This window comes from Plasmopara halstedii (genome assembly GCF_900000015.1).
Source record: "Plasmopara halstedii genome assembly, contig: Scaffold_555, whole genome shotgun sequence".
NCBI classification, from domain to species: domain Eukaryota; phylum Oomycota; class Peronosporomycetes; order Peronosporales; family Peronosporaceae; genus Plasmopara; species Plasmopara halstedii.
This window is the reverse complement of record NW_020187475.1, coordinates 1,649,184-1,668,753: the sequence shown is the minus strand read 5'-3', so window position 1 is coordinate 1,668,753 and position 19,570 is coordinate 1,649,184. Positions and strand designations below refer to the sequence as shown.

The 19,570-nt window shown below is 43.5% G+C and overlaps 6 protein-coding genes across 6 annotated transcripts; 2 read left to right on the top strand and 4 right to left on the bottom strand.

The window, feature by feature from the left end:
* Positions 1 to 11,444: 11,444 nt before the first annotated feature.
* Positions 11,445 to 11,983, bottom strand: PHALS_11859 (uncharacterized protein; the record flags this gene model as incomplete). Its single annotated transcript, XM_024727296.1, has 2 exons — positions 11,445 to 11,509; positions 11,599 to 11,983. 2 exons carry the CDS (start codon positions 11,981 to 11,983, stop codon positions 11,445 to 11,447), a joined length of 450 nt encoding a protein of 149 aa, XP_024577887.1.
* A 25-nt stretch (positions 11,984 to 12,008) lies between these two features.
* On the bottom strand, positions 12,009 to 12,833 carry PHALS_11858 (uncharacterized protein; the record flags this gene model as incomplete). Its single annotated transcript, XM_024727295.1, has 1 exon — positions 12,009 to 12,833. The coding sequence occupies one exon, from the start codon at positions 12,831 to 12,833 to the stop codon at positions 12,009 to 12,011; it is 825 nt and encodes a 274-aa protein (XP_024577886.1).
* A 723-nt stretch (positions 12,834 to 13,556) lies between these two features.
* Positions 13,557 to 14,042, top strand: PHALS_11857 (uncharacterized protein; the record flags this gene model as incomplete). Its single annotated transcript, XM_024727294.1, has 1 exon — positions 13,557 to 14,042. One exon carries the CDS (start codon positions 13,557 to 13,559, stop codon positions 14,040 to 14,042), a length of 486 nt encoding a protein of 161 aa, XP_024577885.1.
* A 327-nt stretch (positions 14,043 to 14,369) lies between these two features.
* On the top strand, positions 14,370 to 15,479 carry PHALS_11856 (dolichol-phosphate mannosyltransferase; the record flags this gene model as incomplete). The annotated part of the gene is made up of 7 exons (XM_024727293.1): positions 14,370 to 14,521; positions 14,598 to 14,808; positions 14,878 to 14,903; positions 14,971 to 15,031; positions 15,090 to 15,183; positions 15,247 to 15,339; positions 15,415 to 15,479. 7 exons carry the CDS (start codon positions 14,370 to 14,372, stop codon positions 15,477 to 15,479), a joined length of 702 nt encoding a protein of 233 aa, XP_024577884.1.
* A 45-nt stretch (positions 15,480 to 15,524) lies between these two features.
* Positions 15,525 to 16,304, bottom strand: PHALS_11855 (uncharacterized protein; the record flags this gene model as incomplete). Its single annotated transcript, XM_024727291.1, has 1 exon — positions 15,525 to 16,304. One exon carries the CDS (start codon positions 16,302 to 16,304, stop codon positions 15,525 to 15,527), a length of 780 nt encoding a protein of 259 aa, XP_024577883.1.
* A 550-nt stretch (positions 16,305 to 16,854) lies between these two features.
* On the bottom strand, positions 16,855 to 19,044 carry PHALS_11854 (translation initiation factor eif-2b subunit; the record flags this gene model as incomplete). Its single annotated transcript, XM_024727290.1, has 2 exons — positions 16,855 to 17,394; positions 17,518 to 19,044. 2 exons carry the CDS (start codon positions 19,042 to 19,044, stop codon positions 16,855 to 16,857), a joined length of 2,067 nt encoding a protein of 688 aa, XP_024577882.1.
* Positions 19,045 to 19,570: the final 526 nt, after the last annotated feature.

Here is a 19,570-nt window from a genome sequence, read left to right as displayed (position 1 = left end):
TGCTAATTCATTCCTAATACAATACATCTTCTGTTGTGTAATATTACGGCTCCCCGAAAGAAGACTGGAGCAAAAGTTTTATCCAAGGGCCTCAGCATCGTTAAGACGTGCGTTAAGTGGTGGATTACGTCCGACTGGATGCGAGAGCTGACCCAAGCGACCAAGGCATGTCTGAGCAGGCATGAATGTCCATTGCACCAACAATTTTTTCGATGGTCATTGGATTCAGTATCTCACGGGTCAGCCTACAACACACAAGTGCTGCTGCACCCCCAACATGCTCCTTCGTCTGCTACGGTCAAACCTAGGTATGCACTGCAATGCAACATTAGAGTGTGGTGAAGTGGTAGGGTCACTTGCTCGACGACCTCGAAGCGCTGAGCAAGCTCGATGGGTACTACCATGACGACTCGTCGGTGCTCACGTAGATAACGGCGTGGTGATGGTCGGGAGCATCTTGGCAACTTGCTGCTGAACCATCCGCGTTACCTACCACGACATGAAGCAACGTTAGTGTCTTCACCGTGAACACTAATGGCATCCAGGAAACAGTCACATATTTATCGACAGCTTGACCTCCTGGTACTCGGTGTCGTGTGTCAAAGAAACTTAGTTTGCAGACAGCACGCACCTTGCAACGTTCAAGACCGACCTCGACTCGAGCTTCAAGCACAAGATCTTCGTGAACGACCCTAAAGTGCTGCTGGATCGAATCATGAGAGATCGAGTTGTGGTGTGCTCACGGTGCTACGCACTGAACTTTTTCACGGCTGTCGGTCGCAGGTCCCCGCCACCTTGCCGTAGAGAGGATGGTCGAGAGTGCTCCCGTCTACATCCACAACATGTATGCGCCTGTCGATCGACATGAAAAGCAACACTTCTCGAATCCCGAAGCCAAAGGGTCCGAAGATCAAGCGACTCACTTCGGGCTACCGCAGTACTCCTCCCGAATACAACTCGACGCTTTGGATCCTGACTTGAGGTATGACCCGAGTCGATTCAGCTGTCTCGAATGGCTATCAAAGCTGGATGTCATCGATGCATGGCGGATCCACCTCGACACGAAGCGTGTGTTCACCGGTTTGCTTCCTCGGAAATGTTGGCCTGACTACATCCTGCTGTTTGAGACGTTCTGCTACCACTTTAACGACGACTTAAAGTGCTTCATACCAAAGCACACTGGCGACCACCTCGCTCTCTGCATAAGCTCCCGGTCGGGCTTACAGCTGCACGGTCAAGATTGCTAGATCACCCTCGTTTAGCGATCAATTGCGTGTCGCTGAGAACCCTGGTAAGGTTGGGGATGAGTGGAAGATGAGCATCAAAAACACAGCAGTACGATATGCAGAAAAGCTTTGGATACAAGACACACAAGCTGTCGAGGATGCCTGCATCGCACTCGACCTATCTGCTGCTCGATGTCTTACAGCAGACGGCTCGAATTGCGAGCTCTTCGATAAAGCCATGTGAAACTATAAGACATCGGTCACGCGGATGAGTCAGTATAACAAATACACCTCACGCCGCATTGACTTCCAAGCGGCCAACATTGACAAGTCCACCACGTGTGATTTCTTGTTGATTTGCAATAACTCGTGACATTTCGCGGTTAAGAGGCGTACGCGATGTTCTTGAACGTCCAGAAGGCGTTTCATCGAGTTGATTGTCCTACATGATCCGGTCGTTCGATAGAAATGGGGTTCAGATCAGTGTTTATCTGTTATATCAAGCTGTTGTTCACGAACCCATAAGCGCATCTACTGATCAACCGGAACTCCCTGCCTGCACTGCATCCGACGCGAAGCGTGATGCAAGACAATCCGTTGTCTGCGCTGCTTTTCGTCTTGACGATCGAGCCTCTCGGCAACCTGCTGGGATTCCATGAGGAGTACGATGTGTGTCTGAACGCAGACCACATAACCACAAGCGGGTTCTTTGCAGATTATTCGACTTTACTTGCGAGATCGGTCTCGAATTTGAAGTCGCAACTTAAGATCGTGGAAGACTACTGTAGTGCCACTGGCGTGAAGCTCAACTTGTCCAAATTGGTACTTTTGGAACCAAGACTGCACCATGCTTCTTGGCGCTCAAGTGCTTGAACGCACGAAGACAGTCAAGTTTCGCGGCATCCCGTTCGGACAGGCTTCGGTCGATAAAATGATCATCAACTGTCTCGATCAACGCGTCTACGACGGGGTATCAGCGCGCACACACGCCGCTTGGTCGACTTCTGGTCAGCACAGACGATGGTACTACTGTGACAGTACATTCAGCATAAATCTAAACCGGCACCGGTCGTAAAGCGGTGACAGTTGATGCTGAATAAGTTCGTGCTACGTCGCAAGCACGACTGAGACGTATCGCGCGTACAGCTCATCCCGAACGAGTTCGTGTACCAACGGCGCAGGGACGCTGGACTCGGCATCCTTACTCTGGACGCACACTTCAAGTGGCAGCGTCTTGCACTGCCACTGCTGTTCATGCGTGCGGTGAGTGACACAGACATGCGGAATTGGATGACAGCGAGCACTGAGCAGCTGAAACTAAATCTTACTCGCAACAGCTGATCTGGTTCTACTCGGACGCCGAACTGCACTCCGAGCTAGCTCTACTCAGTGTAGCACACTACCGGTGCATTGAAATGGTGACTAAACCACAACGAAGCTTCAGGCTGCATGTGTTCAGATAGGCTCGTTTGCAGACTTCGTGCGCGAAGCCAGCGCGTGGCCGATGTAGCAAGAATTTGTGAAACGGCACAATGATTACACTCTCGCGAGTGTGACGCCTAGTCCGCAGACAAAGTGGCCCGTAAGCTTTTAAAGGAAGCAACAGTGATTGTGAACCGACTTGGCTCGTCGCAACTTGTGATATCGCAGTCGAACAGCAACTAGATGCGTCTGCTTTCAAACTTAGGCTGCACAAGTGGCGCTTGCTTCTGGAATCCCACTATCTGCACTTTTCCGTGCTGTGTGAAGACCCATGCCATGGATGAAGCCACATCCAATGACAGTTTGCTTGCAGCGAATCCACGAAGCTAATATTTTGTCTACTGTCAAACTTCGGCAAGCATTTGAGCACGATCCTGCTTCCTGTCTTCGAAGACTTGCGGTTTTGACTCGTATTCCGTCTTCTACCAGTGCGCTCAAAAATTCGGGGTCTCGAAGCAGCAAACCCGCGCATTCAGTGCTGAGTCCGCCACGGGTGTGATGCCATCAGAACCGAGCAGCACTTCTTCTTCGACTGCACGCTCCCATCGCAGCTCTGGTGGCAGGTGATCGAACCGGTGTGCCTGTTTTTCGCTGGGTACCCGACGTGGCTCGACATTGCTCTGGTCAAGAAGAAGCGCGTACGCAACGAGTGGGAATCTTGGGAAGACGTGTGGCACACGCTTCATTCAGTAGCACTTCACCTTTAGTGGTCCGACTGCAATCGATATCTGTTCGACGGGCGACGACCCACACCAGCGCTCACAGCAATCACGGGAATCATCGCAACTTTTTCCCCTCTCACATCCTGTACCTCCTATGACGCCTACTTGTGGAGGACGCAGCTGAATGGCTGGGTAAGGTATTTCGACCGCTGAAGACTCATTCAGTCTTTAGTGGGTCTGTCAAGCGCTTTCCAGGAATCACTAATGTAAATGAAGTCAATTTTTGATTTGACAGGTTTTGTAAGTGGCTCTCTCAGACACGCATCCCTTTCGAATTTTCCGGCTCCTTAACACGCCATCTCAGCACTTCGTCATCTCCTAAACTCACACACCCCGGGCCACCCTCGCCGCCTAGAATTCTGACTCTACTCTGCGGGTTGAATTGTTTCTGGCTGCACCAGAAAGTGGACGCTACCACAACACTTTTATTGAAAATTCACCTGGCTAGCCAACGTCATGACGTGATTATTAGCGGCGAGAACCTGGATGGCAACAGAATCAGCTCCAAGGTTCGTATGAGACATTTGGCGGCACAGTACGACTTCCATCATCTTGTTCACTCCGCAGATGCCCAAAAGACGTTGAATGAAGCAAACGTTTCCCCACTCCTCGAGCCGGAAGCCCATTTTTCTATCTGACACTCGTAAATTGCTGTGAGCGCTTGCCTCAGTGTCCTCCACTCGACCACTCGCTTCCAACAGACTGAGTCAAGATACGCAGAATTATATGTATAAAGATGCGCAGAAATGAGAGTATAAAATTTCACACGGAAGATGTTGGGCATGAAGATTGTGCAAGGCAGCTTACTCATAGTTGCACAAGCCCTCTAAGTGAGGTTTAAAAGTTTCCAATCACAATTTGCTTTTAAGTAATGGACTTTACCCCTCCACTTTCGACATGAAATCTGGCTCAGTGGTCTGGAGTGGTGGCTTCAATCTGTTGAGTGAGGGTTTGAGTCCCACAATGATCGACGTTAGGAAGCGGTTTCTCGTTCCCTACCTCTTTGATCTATTGATCTTTGCTCATAAGATTTTATAGATGTTGTGCCCGTACCTTCTTCTCTTCACGTATCATTATATATGAGAGCTGATACTAAAATGTATATTATTAGTAAGGTACAATTGAGAATTCGTCACATAAACTATTATATAGACGAAATGCTAACTGAGCCACTAGCCAATTTTGATTTGTATGCTTTGTGATCAAAAATAAAAAGGTAAAATAGACATACACCCGCAATATCGTTCTTCAACAGTACCGAGCGGCGTATCCCCAAGACCCTCAGTCGCCGTTATTGCTTGTTGATCCTTGGCATTTGCTTGTTCTTGAACCCGCTGTCTCGCGTATAAACTTAAGATCTTGGTTACGGATGTCTTCATGAGCATATCTACAAGATGACGTATCGTGTGGTTGTAGTCGATCGTAAAAATCGTTCTTGCCCATTCTTGCGTATAAAGTGGTGTGTCATGTCCGCGTATTTCGTCCGAGCATGGTGTCCGACGTTGTTGGTCAATGAGATCCAACCTTGGTTGTGTTTTTAACATTGTGTTTATCTAGCTTACTCGTGACCCATGTCCTTAAGCATGATACGCTTCCATAGAACCTTTTAAGTACAAAAAGATGAGATCCATATATGCAGCCTTCATTGAGTTGAGCGCAACGGCTTCCTAGTACTTTGACTTGAACAGCACTGACGCGCCTGCGATCATGATCATAATTTCGAGACCGGACATCTGTCATCGGATTTGCAACCCCAATCAGCATCTGATTATGCCTAAACCGCAATGTTACCGCTGCCTTGATAGACAGTACCGGTTTGGCTAGTATTCTTCAGGTAGCATACCATCCGAATAGCTTAACTCCAATGTTGCAGCCCAGGGTTTGCCGCGGTATTGACAGCTATATTCCTAGCGCGTATGCAAGAGAACATGGAGTTATGTGCAGAAATCCAATCAAGGATCAATACGGTTTCGAGCGCATCGTCAAATGACCTTTTTCTGTTCTCGGTGGCTTCGTTGACGACAATTACAGTTCTAATACGCACGGGTTGTTGAGCCTATTGAAATTCTTATGACCGAATCGTTTGGTCACGTCGTTGATGTAGAAGTCTACTTGATCATAAGTGTTGGAGCAGACCTATCGTGGTCAATTCCATGTTCTAAATGAGTAACTCCAAACCCGGCTCCTCCATGTTATATTTATTTCCAGGCAATTTCTTGATATGATTTATTTCTCTACTTGTTTTTGCTTCTACAATCATGTCATCAACAAATAGTCAGGTTAGATTTAATTTTCTAAGAATTGCTTCACATAAACGCACTGGTCCCCTCTGTAGCTTTCAAAGACATTTTTCACAAAGACATGTATTGTCTTGTTCCAGAGAGTTGCTGCTTGTTCCAACCCGTTTATAGCCGTTTTCAAATGACATTGGTATCCCTGAGCATTGTCGACACCCAGCAGAATTTCCGTAGAAACGTTGTCTGTCAGCCCACTGCTGAGAAAGGAGTATCGACATCCAAATGCTCCATTTTGTAATCGCACTCGGCATACGCGGCAAGAATAATTCGTAACTGATTCATGTCGATGACCGGAGAATTAGTCTCAAGGAAATCGACTCCATAATTTTTCTGGAAAACTTTCGCGACAAGTCGCGCCTTGTACAGCACAACGATGACATATTGATCACGCTTCTTGGCAACGTCCTATCGTGATCCAACTGTGCGATTATTTTTCCCTTTTGATTCTAATATTTATTTGGGCTCTACTCATTGGAGCGAAGATCAGCCTCAATAGCTTCGCTTCATCGTCGCTTGCTATTGCTTTAGCATATGTCCATATCATCAAGAATAGCATTTCGTAATGAGCTTGTCTTTATCAAACTTAGCACGTATAGGATCAATGGGCCATCGCTTTCTTCTATTTTTTCATCATCTAAGCCGTTCCGTACGGTAAGTATCAGCTCTGTCTTCGTCTTTCGCTCTAGTTCCAGCCGAAACGCCAAATGGTTTTCTTGACGCGCATGAACAAATGGACGATGTTCTGCCAGCTCCAACCTTTTTTCATTAAAACGCTTGGAAGGCATATGCTGACACTTGGTGTACGCCGGATAGCGTCCAATTCGACGTCTCATCGACGGTTTCTATAGGTTCATCCTGAAGTGGCTGTCGACCCGCTTGGTTTTGAGCATAGCATCATCACTGGCCATTTTTTATGGTGGCTTCTGTTTCGTGCTTTACCATCGAAGTTTCTTTGGTTGAGCGATCTGGCTTGAAAAAACATTATTATTTGTGTGTACTATATGAGCATGCCTAACTTCCCACTGAGTGATAGCCCTGAAATTCTCCATGGAGCTTGCATATTTCTGATCACAGACGAGAATATACCCTTATCCAATCCATAAAACCGATGTAATCACCGGTTTACGCACAAAGACCTCGAAAATTCACACTCATACCGCATCGCGCGATCTAACCAACCGACAAAATCTTCTGTCATGCCCTGATATACTTACATCAATCATGCGAATCTCCTTTCCACTCAAAGATGAGTAGGAAACACGAACGGCTTGGAGCCAAACAGGTATATTGTGATCCTGACTAGTGCATACTTCATTGCAAGTAGCTCTCTGTTATGAACAGGGTGGTTTTTTCTGCCGATGTAATCACCGGTTTACACACAAAAACTCGAAAATACACACTCATACCGCATCGCGCGATCTTATCAACCGACAAAATCTTCTGTCATGTTCTGATATACATACATCAATCATGCGAATCCCCTATCCACCCAAAGATCAGTAGGAAACACGAACGGCTTGGAGCCAAACAGGTATATTGTGATCCTGACTAGTGCATACTTTATTGCAAGTAGCTCTTTGGTATGATCAGGGTGGTTTTTTTCTGCCGCTTATAGCTGACGAGACCCAAACTTGATCGCGTGTTTTCACCAAGTGTATCTGTTTAGATTAAACTTTCAACCTATGGCAGGAATTAAATTGTTACGATTACATTAATAAACCGATCGTATGGACTTGAATATTATAAACTTAAAGGCTTATTTGTACATCCCTGAAGGCTGCCTCTTCCGCCACATGTGGACTTATTTGATATCCATTTCATCGAGATTTGTGAGGGACCGTGCCGTGCATTCATGAATTTTACAACACTTATATAAGGAGTCGGCCAGACCAAGCCATGTTTTTGTCCTTTTGGATTGAAGGTACGGTCTAATTTATGATTTTCTTGATACTAGCATTATCAATCTGCAGACCGCACTTTTCAATGCAGCAATTCGAAGAGTAAATTCCGTCGGCGCCAGAGAAACACTTGACTAGTTCGTCTAAGCATAATATCGAGCTGTACTGCAAGAATTTAATGTTGATGTCCATACTGATTCATAAGCTCTGCGCGACTATGGACAAATGAATCGAAATGGGTTTGTGCATGGCAACGATTACTCTGAGCAACTGTGTCACCGGATGATGGAAAGTCGGTGAAACGTCAGACCGTCCACTTGGAATAACCAGCCACTTTCCGATCACCCCGCCAGGAGTGCCCGGCGGAGTGAGTGATCTTTGTTATCTTTCATGAACAGTTGAAGAATCTCGACAACCGCGTCAACCGCACCTAATGAACAGCATCCAATCATGCAGTTTTGCAGTACATCGTTTGTAGGAATCGGCATTTGCACTGGAGTCGTGACTGTAATTTGCTTATTATGAGCTGCAGATCATCGCAAATTGGGCGCTCGTACACATAGTAGTGTTGACTCAGCAGAACCATTACATCATGACTCCATTGTATGTTCCTGTTACCTGCCATTTACAGTCGCTTCGACACCTTACCGGCTTTATCTTAACATACACCAACTTACAACAATCCATCATCATACCGCCAGAAAAACACTCTATGTACTACGACCAACAGTCATCTTTTCCTGTCTCAGCAGATGTACACTATGATTACCGCTATAAATGGCTGTTCTCCTGCCTCACCCTGAGACTGCAGCTTAATGCTGCTATTACCTTCCGAGCTCTGATCCAGGTACTTAACAATATCACTGTCCTACGCTTTAAAATCCCACAGTTTGCGGCAAAGCTATCATTGTCTCGTTCCTGCACCTCCGGCGCTTGTGTTATCTGGTAAAAGTGGTATCATGATCTGTCCAGAAAGAGAATTGCGTGGCACTTAACCTTCCAGCTTTTGTCGATCTATGACCGGTGGCTTTCTAGCCACGTATCTTTAATGAGCTATATCTCAAATTTAGGTCTTGGGTGGCCTAGATTCACAGCGCATTCCACGGTGTCCAGTTCCTCAAATTTCACATAAGGCTTCAACAAACCTTTGACGTTTTCACTGATGTTTCTGTTTCAAGACGCACGGATATTGTATCCAATTTCGACACCTGCAATGCTCCACGTAGTGTCGACTGTTATGGTTAGTGACGCGATGAACGTAGTTGCACGATTCCTTTAAATATTCAAGCTTTCCACGGTCTTACAAGTCCCGAGACATTGATATCCAATAGCCCTAGTATATAAGAGTCACCTCTCTGAGAAAGCTCTACGTTTCTAAAGGCCGAACCTCATTGACCCCGATTTCCACAAATTACATGTTAGTTCAGTATGCAGCTTTATGCCAACAGGGAGTCGGCGCTTTCCCGAGATGGTATCACTGGACGACCCTTTGTACTTATTATCCGTGAGAGAGGGGTACGCAACGTAGACATTTTACTCTCATGGACGTAGCATCTGCTAATACCCTGGAGATACCTAAAATGTCGAGGTCATTTTCTCGTCCTCTTTGGATTAACTGGGATTTATGGTCTATGGCACGCTTACAGAGCTACTGCTTTCGAAATCTCACTTCGCCTCTCTTGGCTCAGAAATTTCTCTGTATCGATGGGCCTCCCACCTCTTCTTCAAAAGAAGAAAGGTAATCTGACGTCATTGTATCGAGAAGAATTTCTAGCTCCTGTATTAGACCGCTAGATCCCCCCTCCTTAGACATGTGGACTAGAACCTTGAGTGCACCTTGAACGTCTGGTTTGGCGGTACAGACACCCCGACATATTCTGCTATGAATTTTTGATTACAAACATTTCTTTCGCACACAGTACTGCACATTAACGCCGATTTTCGCGCATGGTCTCCTCACTTACAGCTCGCAAGTGCAACGTGCTGTTGCTACGTCCGGATCATGGCTGATATCGTTGCTCTTTCAACTTTTTTCGTCCAACATACTCAGATGGAATTTTCAACAATCTGCGCCGACGGTGATTGTCCTCTGTTCTGCCAGCGGCACCCGGTAGGGGCGCTTTTAGAGCTGTCTCGTCAACGCATTCGCATAGTTGACAAATGGCTTCAGGAGGGCAATCTTTCCATTTGATCCCTTGAAGCCACCATTTTCCTTGTCCCGTCAAAATAAACACTAGACACGAGATTTCTAAGGGGTCTAGCTGCCACAGGGACAGACACTTAGTCGCGATCGTGGTGTTGACTTCAAGTGCTACAAAGTGAAATGGGGTTGCCGGACACTTTGCATGGAGGAAGTTTAGACTCAATAACTTTGCGTAAGCAAACGCACAGTTTGGGTTCCTACGCTCTGCCTAGAAGCGGAAAGACGTGAGAGCTTTAACGTAACACATTATTTATGTAGCTATTTTAGTTCACGAGTGATATATTAAGGATTGTTTCTATTCAAACTAACACTGGTTAATGCGGTTTACATAATCTCATAATGATCCCTTGGCAAGTGCCTAACAGTCACAGACTTCTCCTTTCCGTATCATCCTCATCTTATACCGATACGTTGGTACTTGTGAACATTTTAAAAAAGATGACGAAAATGCATTGTGAGTTTGTATTCGGCAAATACAAACTACAAAAAGCGTACGTAAGGTAGATGAACGTACCGACCAAAACCTGAAGAAAATGATTGTGAATACAATGCCGCTGCGAAGTGAATTGTCGTTTTGAATTGGACCAATCGCCACAGTAGTACAAACTTTTCATATTTTTTCTCAATGTGAAGACGACATGCTTAAGTACGTTGAAAGGCTGAGCTTTGTGATTTCCATGTGTATTTAGTTGAGAACGTGCATGCATGTACTTAGAATTTATCATAGTTGTAAGATCGCCTTTTGTGAGATACATATCACAAAAGATGTCGAAGGTTCTAAGGTCTTGATCCTTTTGTGTATGTGGCTGCGATTCCGTATCGGTGTTCATAGCGAGAAGAGAATTCGCTCATGCAAGCTCTGTCTCTCCGTTGTATTCATGAAATAAATTAAGTTGTACGTATTCGTATTGTACGCCGCTTGACAAAAAGATTGAGACGGTGTCCAAGCAAGAGTTTCCCTTTAGGCGATTGTAAGAATCGTTGCAATTTCTGCAGTTTACAATTGTGATTGTATATGTGCAAAAGGAAAAGTAAGACGTCATTAATTGCAAAAGAAGGTGCGAACAAGTAAGCAAATGTTAGTCGATAAGGATTGGGCATCCGTGATTCTCGAGAAATGCGAAGAGAACATTTTGCGTCAGTACAATACATCAACTTCTGGTATTAAGTACAATAATTTCACTTAGCTAGATATAGTTTCGAGGCGTAAATGACAATATTTCAACATTGACAATGAGCGAAATAATCATCGTAGCACCACAGTAAAAGCAGGCGCTGCTTCTATAGCAAATACAAGCCTATTGAGCACAAGTACCATTTAAAAAGAGCAGTAGTGTTATCAGTAGTGCAAGAAGGGAAATTCGAACGAACCAATGCAAGCACGAAATTTCATTGCTATGCCGGTGATGAACTATTGGAACAAGCAAGAGAAGGACGTAGACACGACCTCCGTCTCGTCACGATACGACTGCTCTTGATTTTGATGCTGTATTCCCGAATTTATCTGGTCTGTGTGTGACAATCCTTTCTATCGTGACCCTACTATATGCAAACAACCTGACTTTGACGCCCTTAATACAAACACCTCGCTTTGACAAGTTATTGCTTTTCTGAGATCATTTTGCGCGCAACATTTGAGCATCACTGGCCGAAATTTCAGTTTTCGCTTGCTCCAGTTTAGCTGACATAATAATCACAATGAGTAAGAAAATATACGATACGGATATATACATACAGCAGCGCGATAGCATTTTCATCTAAGTAACTCACCGAGTTCAGGCTTTATACGTTCCGCCAGATGTTTGGTCTCTGGATCTTTCAACAAACGCATGTGAATTTCAGCAATAGCCTCTTGTCCGCCCACATAATCTTTTGCGCCAACAACCAACTTTACGACTTCGTCTTCATTCAACCCGCTAGTTTGAAGTTCTTTAAGTACTGTTTCAGGGGAGGACTCTTGCCAAGTGGACTTCGTCAAGTCATGTTTCCAACAATACCCGGCGTACGATAGCCACAAGCTTCCCATGTCACTTCTGTAAAAACCGGCTTTCGTTTCTTCTCTCTTTGCAAATACCTCATAGGCGTGGACGACAGAAAATTTCTCTTCGACCCATTCGTCGCGGACCGAATTTTGTGACTTCGGTTGTTTAAGCATCTCGATGAATGCCATATCGCCAAACTCACTTTTTTTTATCCTGTGAATGTTGAAACTTCGTAATCAAAGTGTACAACTCTTTGTTTTGCGCGACAGTTCGTTCCTTCAAATTCAAAAGACCCTCCGTCAACAGTCCGTAAATAAAGTCATCACTTGGGTCGCTTTCATAAGGAACGATACGGCCACTATAATGTTCGTTACTTGATACACTCTCGTCGTGTCTTACGTTTGGAAGGCTGTGTTGCCCACCTCGGTCCGCATAGGCCACTTTGCTACGAACTATGATCTCAAGATCAATAGCAATTTTTTTCATCAGCCCGTCCGCTGAATTCTCCAAAACATATAGTTTGGTTTCAATACGATGGAGACCTTTAAGAAGGTCATTTCCCACTTCATTCTTCAAAGTATCAAACTCTTCTAGGATCTCAACGAGATCTTGTGTCAACGGAGATTGCAATGCTTCTTCCAACTCGTGCTGGATCAGTGGTTCCCAATTCTCAAGATCCTTCAGAATATTGTGAGCCATATATATTAAGTGATCAGTTCCAAAATGTACTACTTCACCACCTAAATCAACAAAACCTTGAAGCCCATCGAGAAAAGCTCCAATCAAGCTCCTTTCCTCCTTGTCGCTAGTGTCAATGTCGAGCTTGGACTCTCCAGATCCATTCTGGATTGGCAACGCATCTTTGAAAGCTGCAGCCGTATTGTGCGTCGAGAAACTTCGAGCTTCAGGGACGATTGACCCGCGGTCGTTGACTTGGCCAATAGCCGAATGAAGCGAAATGCAAAGGGTGATGCCAATCAAACACTTGAGTGACGAGAACTCTACGCACGGAATGGCAAGCATTTCTAAGCCAACTGACTTAGAGGGATCACAATGATAAATGACTGAAGAATTTGAAGACAATAACAACGAAGAAGAAGAAATGATGTGTTTTCTGTATACCTATTTGATTATCATTCTAACACATCCTACAAATCAATCATGAGAATACTGGTCTGGAGACTGGCTCGAGATGGAAAATATTATGGGTTCAAATCTTTTTGATTTGTTTCTAAATATTGCACGCTCTATTGTAGGTTCGAAACTTGTCTATGCACTTGATCTGATCTTATTGACTTTTTGAACAGCTGGACATACTCCATAATGTCTGAGGCGGATATGGTTTTTGATTGGCTTAGAGGTATGGCTCTACTGCATTTAAGCCATCGCATTGGCCAAAAATTAGCTGGAGCGAGTCAATGTTAGTAGGTACGATTCTATAATATATTACATTAATATGAGTAGAGAGCACTTCATCAACGATTCGCTATCCAACGAGATCAGCTTTCCATGTTACTCGCGTAGATTATTTTTCATAAAATCAAAGTAATAATCCGCAGTAAGCTTGAGTAAAGATTACTATTATTGTATGCCATTCTGCTATTTACATAATTATTACCGCGCTAGGCGCATTGGGTGACCACAATGTCAAAACCATTATCAATTCTTACTGATACAATTTTATCTAGAGCTTATTATAGGCATATTAGCAAATACTATTAACGGTAGCACACCATAGAAATCTAGATGGAAGATCCGAAAGCGAAGCTTGACTCCCTGTTTAGCAAGAAGAAAAAGAAGAAATCGACGACTGTCAACGCCAACGTCATTGTTAAGAACAGTGCACAGAATGCTGAGCGTACCGCTGCCGAACGTGTCGCTGCGGCTGCTCCAAAGGCCGTGGTGCCCGCAGCAACACCATCGGGCAAAGTACTTTCAGACCTGTCGCTGAACAAAGACGACGAGCAGGAAAAAACATCGTATCAATGGGCTAAACAGCCTAAAAAATACAAGAATTTGAGCGGCAAAGAGTCAGTAGCGACTACATGGGCAGAACAGGAGGAGCGCCACCGCATGAACCGTCGCATTCAGCTGGAAAGTGAGCGTTCTTTTCCGTCGTTGGGGGTAGATGCTTCTAAGGCGATGCTCCAAGGCATGACTGCACCTGCTACAAAGGCTGTCGAGACAAAGAACGTCTGGGAGTCGCTTAACGACGATGAAGACGAGGACTAACGATTGACCATACAAGCGATGACCGATTAAAGTATTAATCGACTAGAGTTAGAGTCCAAAATATTAAAAAAAGCATTGTATTACAAAAAAGTACTACCAACAACATATTATAACTTTCTCCCATGAGTATTGGTGCCACAATGTCACAATGACAGCGAGAATCATAGTCATTACAACGTGCTGACAATTTTGGAAGATTTAATTCAACATCCATACTGCTCGTGCTTGAAAGAGGTATATATGCGTTCAAGTTCACACGAATTCAGCTTCTAGCAGCTCCTTGAGTCCAATCATCTATAATAAGTATTGCAATATATTAACATCATAATGTGGTCGACATTATTTTCTAATTCTCGCACACGTGGAATAAGTCTCAACATGGTTACACAGCATAAGTACTCGGTGCTCTTACCAACATACAATGAGCGTGAAAATCTACCATTAATTGTGTGGTTGTTAGACAAGACGTTCGTTGATAAGTACGTGGTTTGAATTGCTTGCAAATACTTTTTACACTTACTTTGATCACGAATTTGCATTCGTTTCCTTCTGTAGCAAACTCGAGTACGAGATCGTGATTGTAGAAGACAATAGTCCAGATGGCACGTTGCAAGTAGCACGTGAATTGCAGCACATTTATGGTAAAGAAAAGATTGTCGTTTTGGCACGCAAGGGCAAATTAGGTCTTGGATCTGCTTATCGTGATGGACTTAAGAAGGCAACAGGCGACTTTGTGTTTCTCATGGACGCAGATCTTTCACATCATGTCGGTCACATTTGATTTTATCGGTCAAATGATAACATATTCATCGTCTTTGTGATGATACTTACGCAGCCAAAATTCATTCCAGAATTCATCAAGTATACTACAAACTCCAATCACTTTCAATTGAGTAGCATTGAGTTTGACTTTTTTTTTATTTAACAGAAAGCAAGCTGAAGAAAAGTGTGATATTGTGACTGGTACACGCTACATCTCTGGTGGTGGTGTACGTTCAAATGAAAAGAATATCATTTGATTTTTTGCTGACAAACAAATATGCTCAGGTTTACGGTTGGGATTTACGTCGTAAAGTAACAAGTCGTGTAGCCAATTATTTGGCAACAGTGCTACTTAATCCATCAGTGTCAGATCTTACCGGTAGCTTTCGATTGTACAAACGCGACGTGATCGAAGACATAATGAGTACGATCCATGGATTAGGCTACGTCTTTCAAATGGAGATTCTTGTCCGTGCTCGTGAACGTCAGTATTCAATCACAGAGATACCCATTACTTTTGTTGATCGCATTTACGGTGAGTCAAAACTTGGAGCTGGGGAAATTATCGCGTATTTAAAAGGTTTGTTTCACCTCTTTTTTACAACGTAAGCCCTACGACATTTCTTGAAAATATGTCAATACCCAAATATTAGTTTCTTGTCGTACAGACACTAACTTCTTCGTACATTCAATACTCACTCTATCCAAGTTTCTTCTTCACTACTCTCTTACTACGCTACGAAGCCTTTTTGAAACCTTCCAATTCATCACGACCTGATTGTCACGAGTAATTGTGTTGATACTCTTTTCGTCCTGCTTTCCTACTGTTCCCATGCCCACAAACTCCTTCACAGATTCCTTCGCAGTCTCATATCGAGTGCCAGATAGAAATACAAAAAGCACAAAGCCAAACATAAGCACCAAAGGCACGGAACACATGACTAGACCCACTTTAAAAGGTGATGTCGTTGCTCTCTCAGACATGGAAGTACAAGTTCGACGTCTGCTTTTACGTAATCCAGCACGTCGTCGCTCTAACTCTTGCATCCAATAATTATGCTCATTACTGCTCTCTTGCGGATTTGGTTCTTCTTGATTATAGACAGAATCAATATCAATTGACTGAAGCAATGGCATACGTTCCGGTAAATCGTTGCGCGTCTTCTTCATTCGATTCATAGCTCGCACATCTTGAGGTTGAATCGTATTTTTTGACTCGCGTTCGCGTTGAAGTAATAACTTAAGTGCCGTTTGCGTCTGTTCTGAAAGCTGTAGTGATGCTTGGGTACGAGCAGAAACCGTATCAGGACGCTCAATATACTCTTCAAGACGAAATCGATCGGGTAATGGTGATGTGAATTGTGATATTGGCTGGTGTTCCGGAATACTCTGTGGAATGTGGAAGGTGCTGGTGCTGGTGCTAGTAGGACGATTAAAGGATCCGTAGGACCGAGTCGGTGGCCGTTGCGTCTTGAGATCCAAGACTGCGGACCAAAACATGGGAAAGCGAGGAAATAGTAATATGGAGAGTGCAATCGATCGATCTTCTCGTCCAGTAGAAGGTATGCTATCCTAAATTAAGATCTTAAAGTGGGACGTTAACGTTCTAATGGATCTTCCAATACGAAACGTCTCGACAAAGTCTGAGTTGTAGCTGTCCAGGAACTTTCCGTAACCTGATTCGAAACGTTGTCACTCGAAGAAAAAGGTATAAAAGGTTTTCTATAAAAGGAGAAACCCCAGCCATCTCCTTAGAGATCTGCAAGAGATGGGAGGACAGGCCTTGTTTTAAAGAAGTAAGAAAAGGATTTTCTGGTTTAAGGACGACCGTGTGCAGATGATCAACTTCAGTGACTTGTCAACCAAGAGATTGCAATAAGAAGACAGATAACATAATTGCAGATCGTAGGGATTTAAGAGATATTGTCGAACGAGTGGTTTAATCAGACTAAGTCTCTGTATTTTCTACTGACATTGGGATGAGAATCAAGAGTGACGCAATACGAGGGACATTGTACCGTCCAACTGGGTTAGTGCTGCAGTACACACTTCACTCTTCGTTCGAATTCTCATCATCACTGTCTTCATTATCAGATTCTTGAAGCCAATCAATAAATTCTTGTACATCCTTTTTGGATGCAGCTGCTAAAGCATCGTGACAATTTTCATTATTTGAAAATGTTTGTTTTGTTTTGTACCATTGAAGAATCACGTCGTCACTCACCCACTCAAGATCGTACACAATCTGTAATAAGAACCGAAAAAGTGGAAGCCACACCTCTCGACGGTCTTTTGGTTCGGTACAATATCTCTCTAATGCTTCCACAATCGCGAGCTGGTCGGTTTCTTCCACTAAACATCGTTGAATGACTGTATTCCATCTTTGAAACTTTGTTCGCACGCTCGCTAGACTTGTCAAAGCCGACTGTCCGATCCCTGTGGGTACAAGATCCAGCAATCCTGGTATAATCGCTCCAATCACTTCAGCAAAGGATCGATTCTGCGCAAATTTAAAGCTTTTGATCTCCATAAACAAATCATCGACATTATGCCCAGCAGCTTCTCCCGTACACACGTTTTCACGAATAATCTGTTGAAATGGCACATCGAGTGTTAATGCATTAACATTTGTCAACAGATCCTCTTCTTCATCTTCTTCTTCCGATGAACTAAGTGTATCCCATTCTTCCCATCGTTGCATCTTTTTCATTACAACATCTTGAGCTCCAATGAGATGACTTTGAAGCTTTTCAAAGCGAAGGATCCTTTTCTTGGCTTTAACAACCTCTTCATCACTCTCATCTTCACTATCAAATTCCACATCAATCTCATCGTCTTCTAAAGTCCAGACACGCCCACTGCCACCAATTCCAACCTCGTTAACATTCCATTGCATTTGTGTTGTATCTAAAACTTGTTTCTTGTTCACAACTGTCTCTTCATCGTCATCTGAAAAAAAATCATTTGAATCAATCATAGCAATTTTTTTTGTCACTTTTGTAAATGGTGCCAAAGTAAAGTTTTCTCCAATCACAACACCAAACGAAAGGATACAACCTTCACTTATGACAGCACCACGCTTAATAATGACATTATCACATAAGATCGCATTTGTGATAACAGCGCCATCTTCTACAACGACATTCGACCATAAAAAACTACCATCGATCACTACATTCTGTCCGATCACGCATTTTTGACCAATCACACTCTTATGTACACGTGAATATTCTCCAATCGTCGTGCATGTTCCTATTATACATTCTTGCTGTATATCACATGTCCTTGCTAATGTCACATTTGTATCCTTATATCGCATTCCACGTAAATACACATACTGCGTTGTAGCACTAGTACCAAGATAATTCGCATCAGGTACCATAGGAAATACCCAACGTTGTAAAATTGCACGTGAGACACCAGCATATGTTCGTGGATCCATCACTCGTGCAGCAAATTCTTGTGTCACAACTTTCGCAAAAAATTTCTTTCCCAATTCGTAATTTTGAACTTCATTATGCAAGAAATCGCGACGAAGATCTTGATAATCAAAATCTTCAGCAAACTTGAGTAAAACTTCCGATGAACAAATATCTAAGTAACAATCGAGAAAATCACTATGTACTGCAATTTGTGCATGATCTTCGAAAAAAAGTGTAGCAAGTCGTTGGCTACGGTGTTCCGGTTCATCTTCGTATAGCACAAGTTGAGATGTGACAGCGTCAATCCCAACGATAAGTTCTGTGTCTAAAGGTCGAACACTTGTGGTACAACTCGGACGTAATTCTTTGAATATACTTGTCATAATAGAGTTGGAATCCATTTTCTTGCGTTGTTTGTGTTCTCGAATCACAGATTGAAGATCAACATTGGCCACGACATCACCACTCATTAAAATGAACGGATCACTTTGTACTAATTGCTGACGATCTAATTCACGCAATGCATCACCTGCTGTAAGACAACTTGGACTACTAATACACTTGACATTAACACGTCTGGACACTTGAGATTCATTCTTAATAAAGTCTTCAATAATCTCAGTATGAGATGTGCAAAAGAGTAAAACTTCTTGGACTCCCGAAGCGGCTAGAAATTCAAGCGAATATTCGAGCATTGGAACGTTAGCAAGAGGTAGAAGAACCTTAGGCAGCTCAAGTGTAATGGGGCGAAACGTCTCTGTAAACGAGTCAGCGAAGACCACAGCCTGGAGAGGCACCTCACGCGTATTTTCACTCATCGGGAATGGATGGCACGTAAATATTAAGATTTTAAATTTTCATTGATTAAAAAAATACTTTCTAGCATGACAAATATATATTAGATATTTAACTTAAGTTTAGCAAATGTTATAATAAGGTTTTGGACAAATCAACGAATGAAAATCGTATTGGGATTTCTATGTTCAAGATTGATTCAGTCATAATAATGAATTCTGAGACTTCTTCATCGACGTTCCTTCAAGATTACTAAGTGGCTTGCTTCGATGGTTGAATGATTGCTCGACTACTTTTGGATCAACGAATAACAGCATATCGTTCTGAATATCGCTGAAGAGCTAGAACGGTCTGCACTTTTAACAAGGCATAGCGAACGAACCAGCCATCGCTCGATCTATGGACGCGATTTTTGTCTTTTACGTACTGCGTTCGTACTACAAACACGTCTACTTTAATCTAGGGTCAAGCAGATACAAGTACCGATCGATTCTTTCCATGTATAGTATAACCCGGTGGCTGGTCGTCAAGATTAGCGATCTGTCCCAG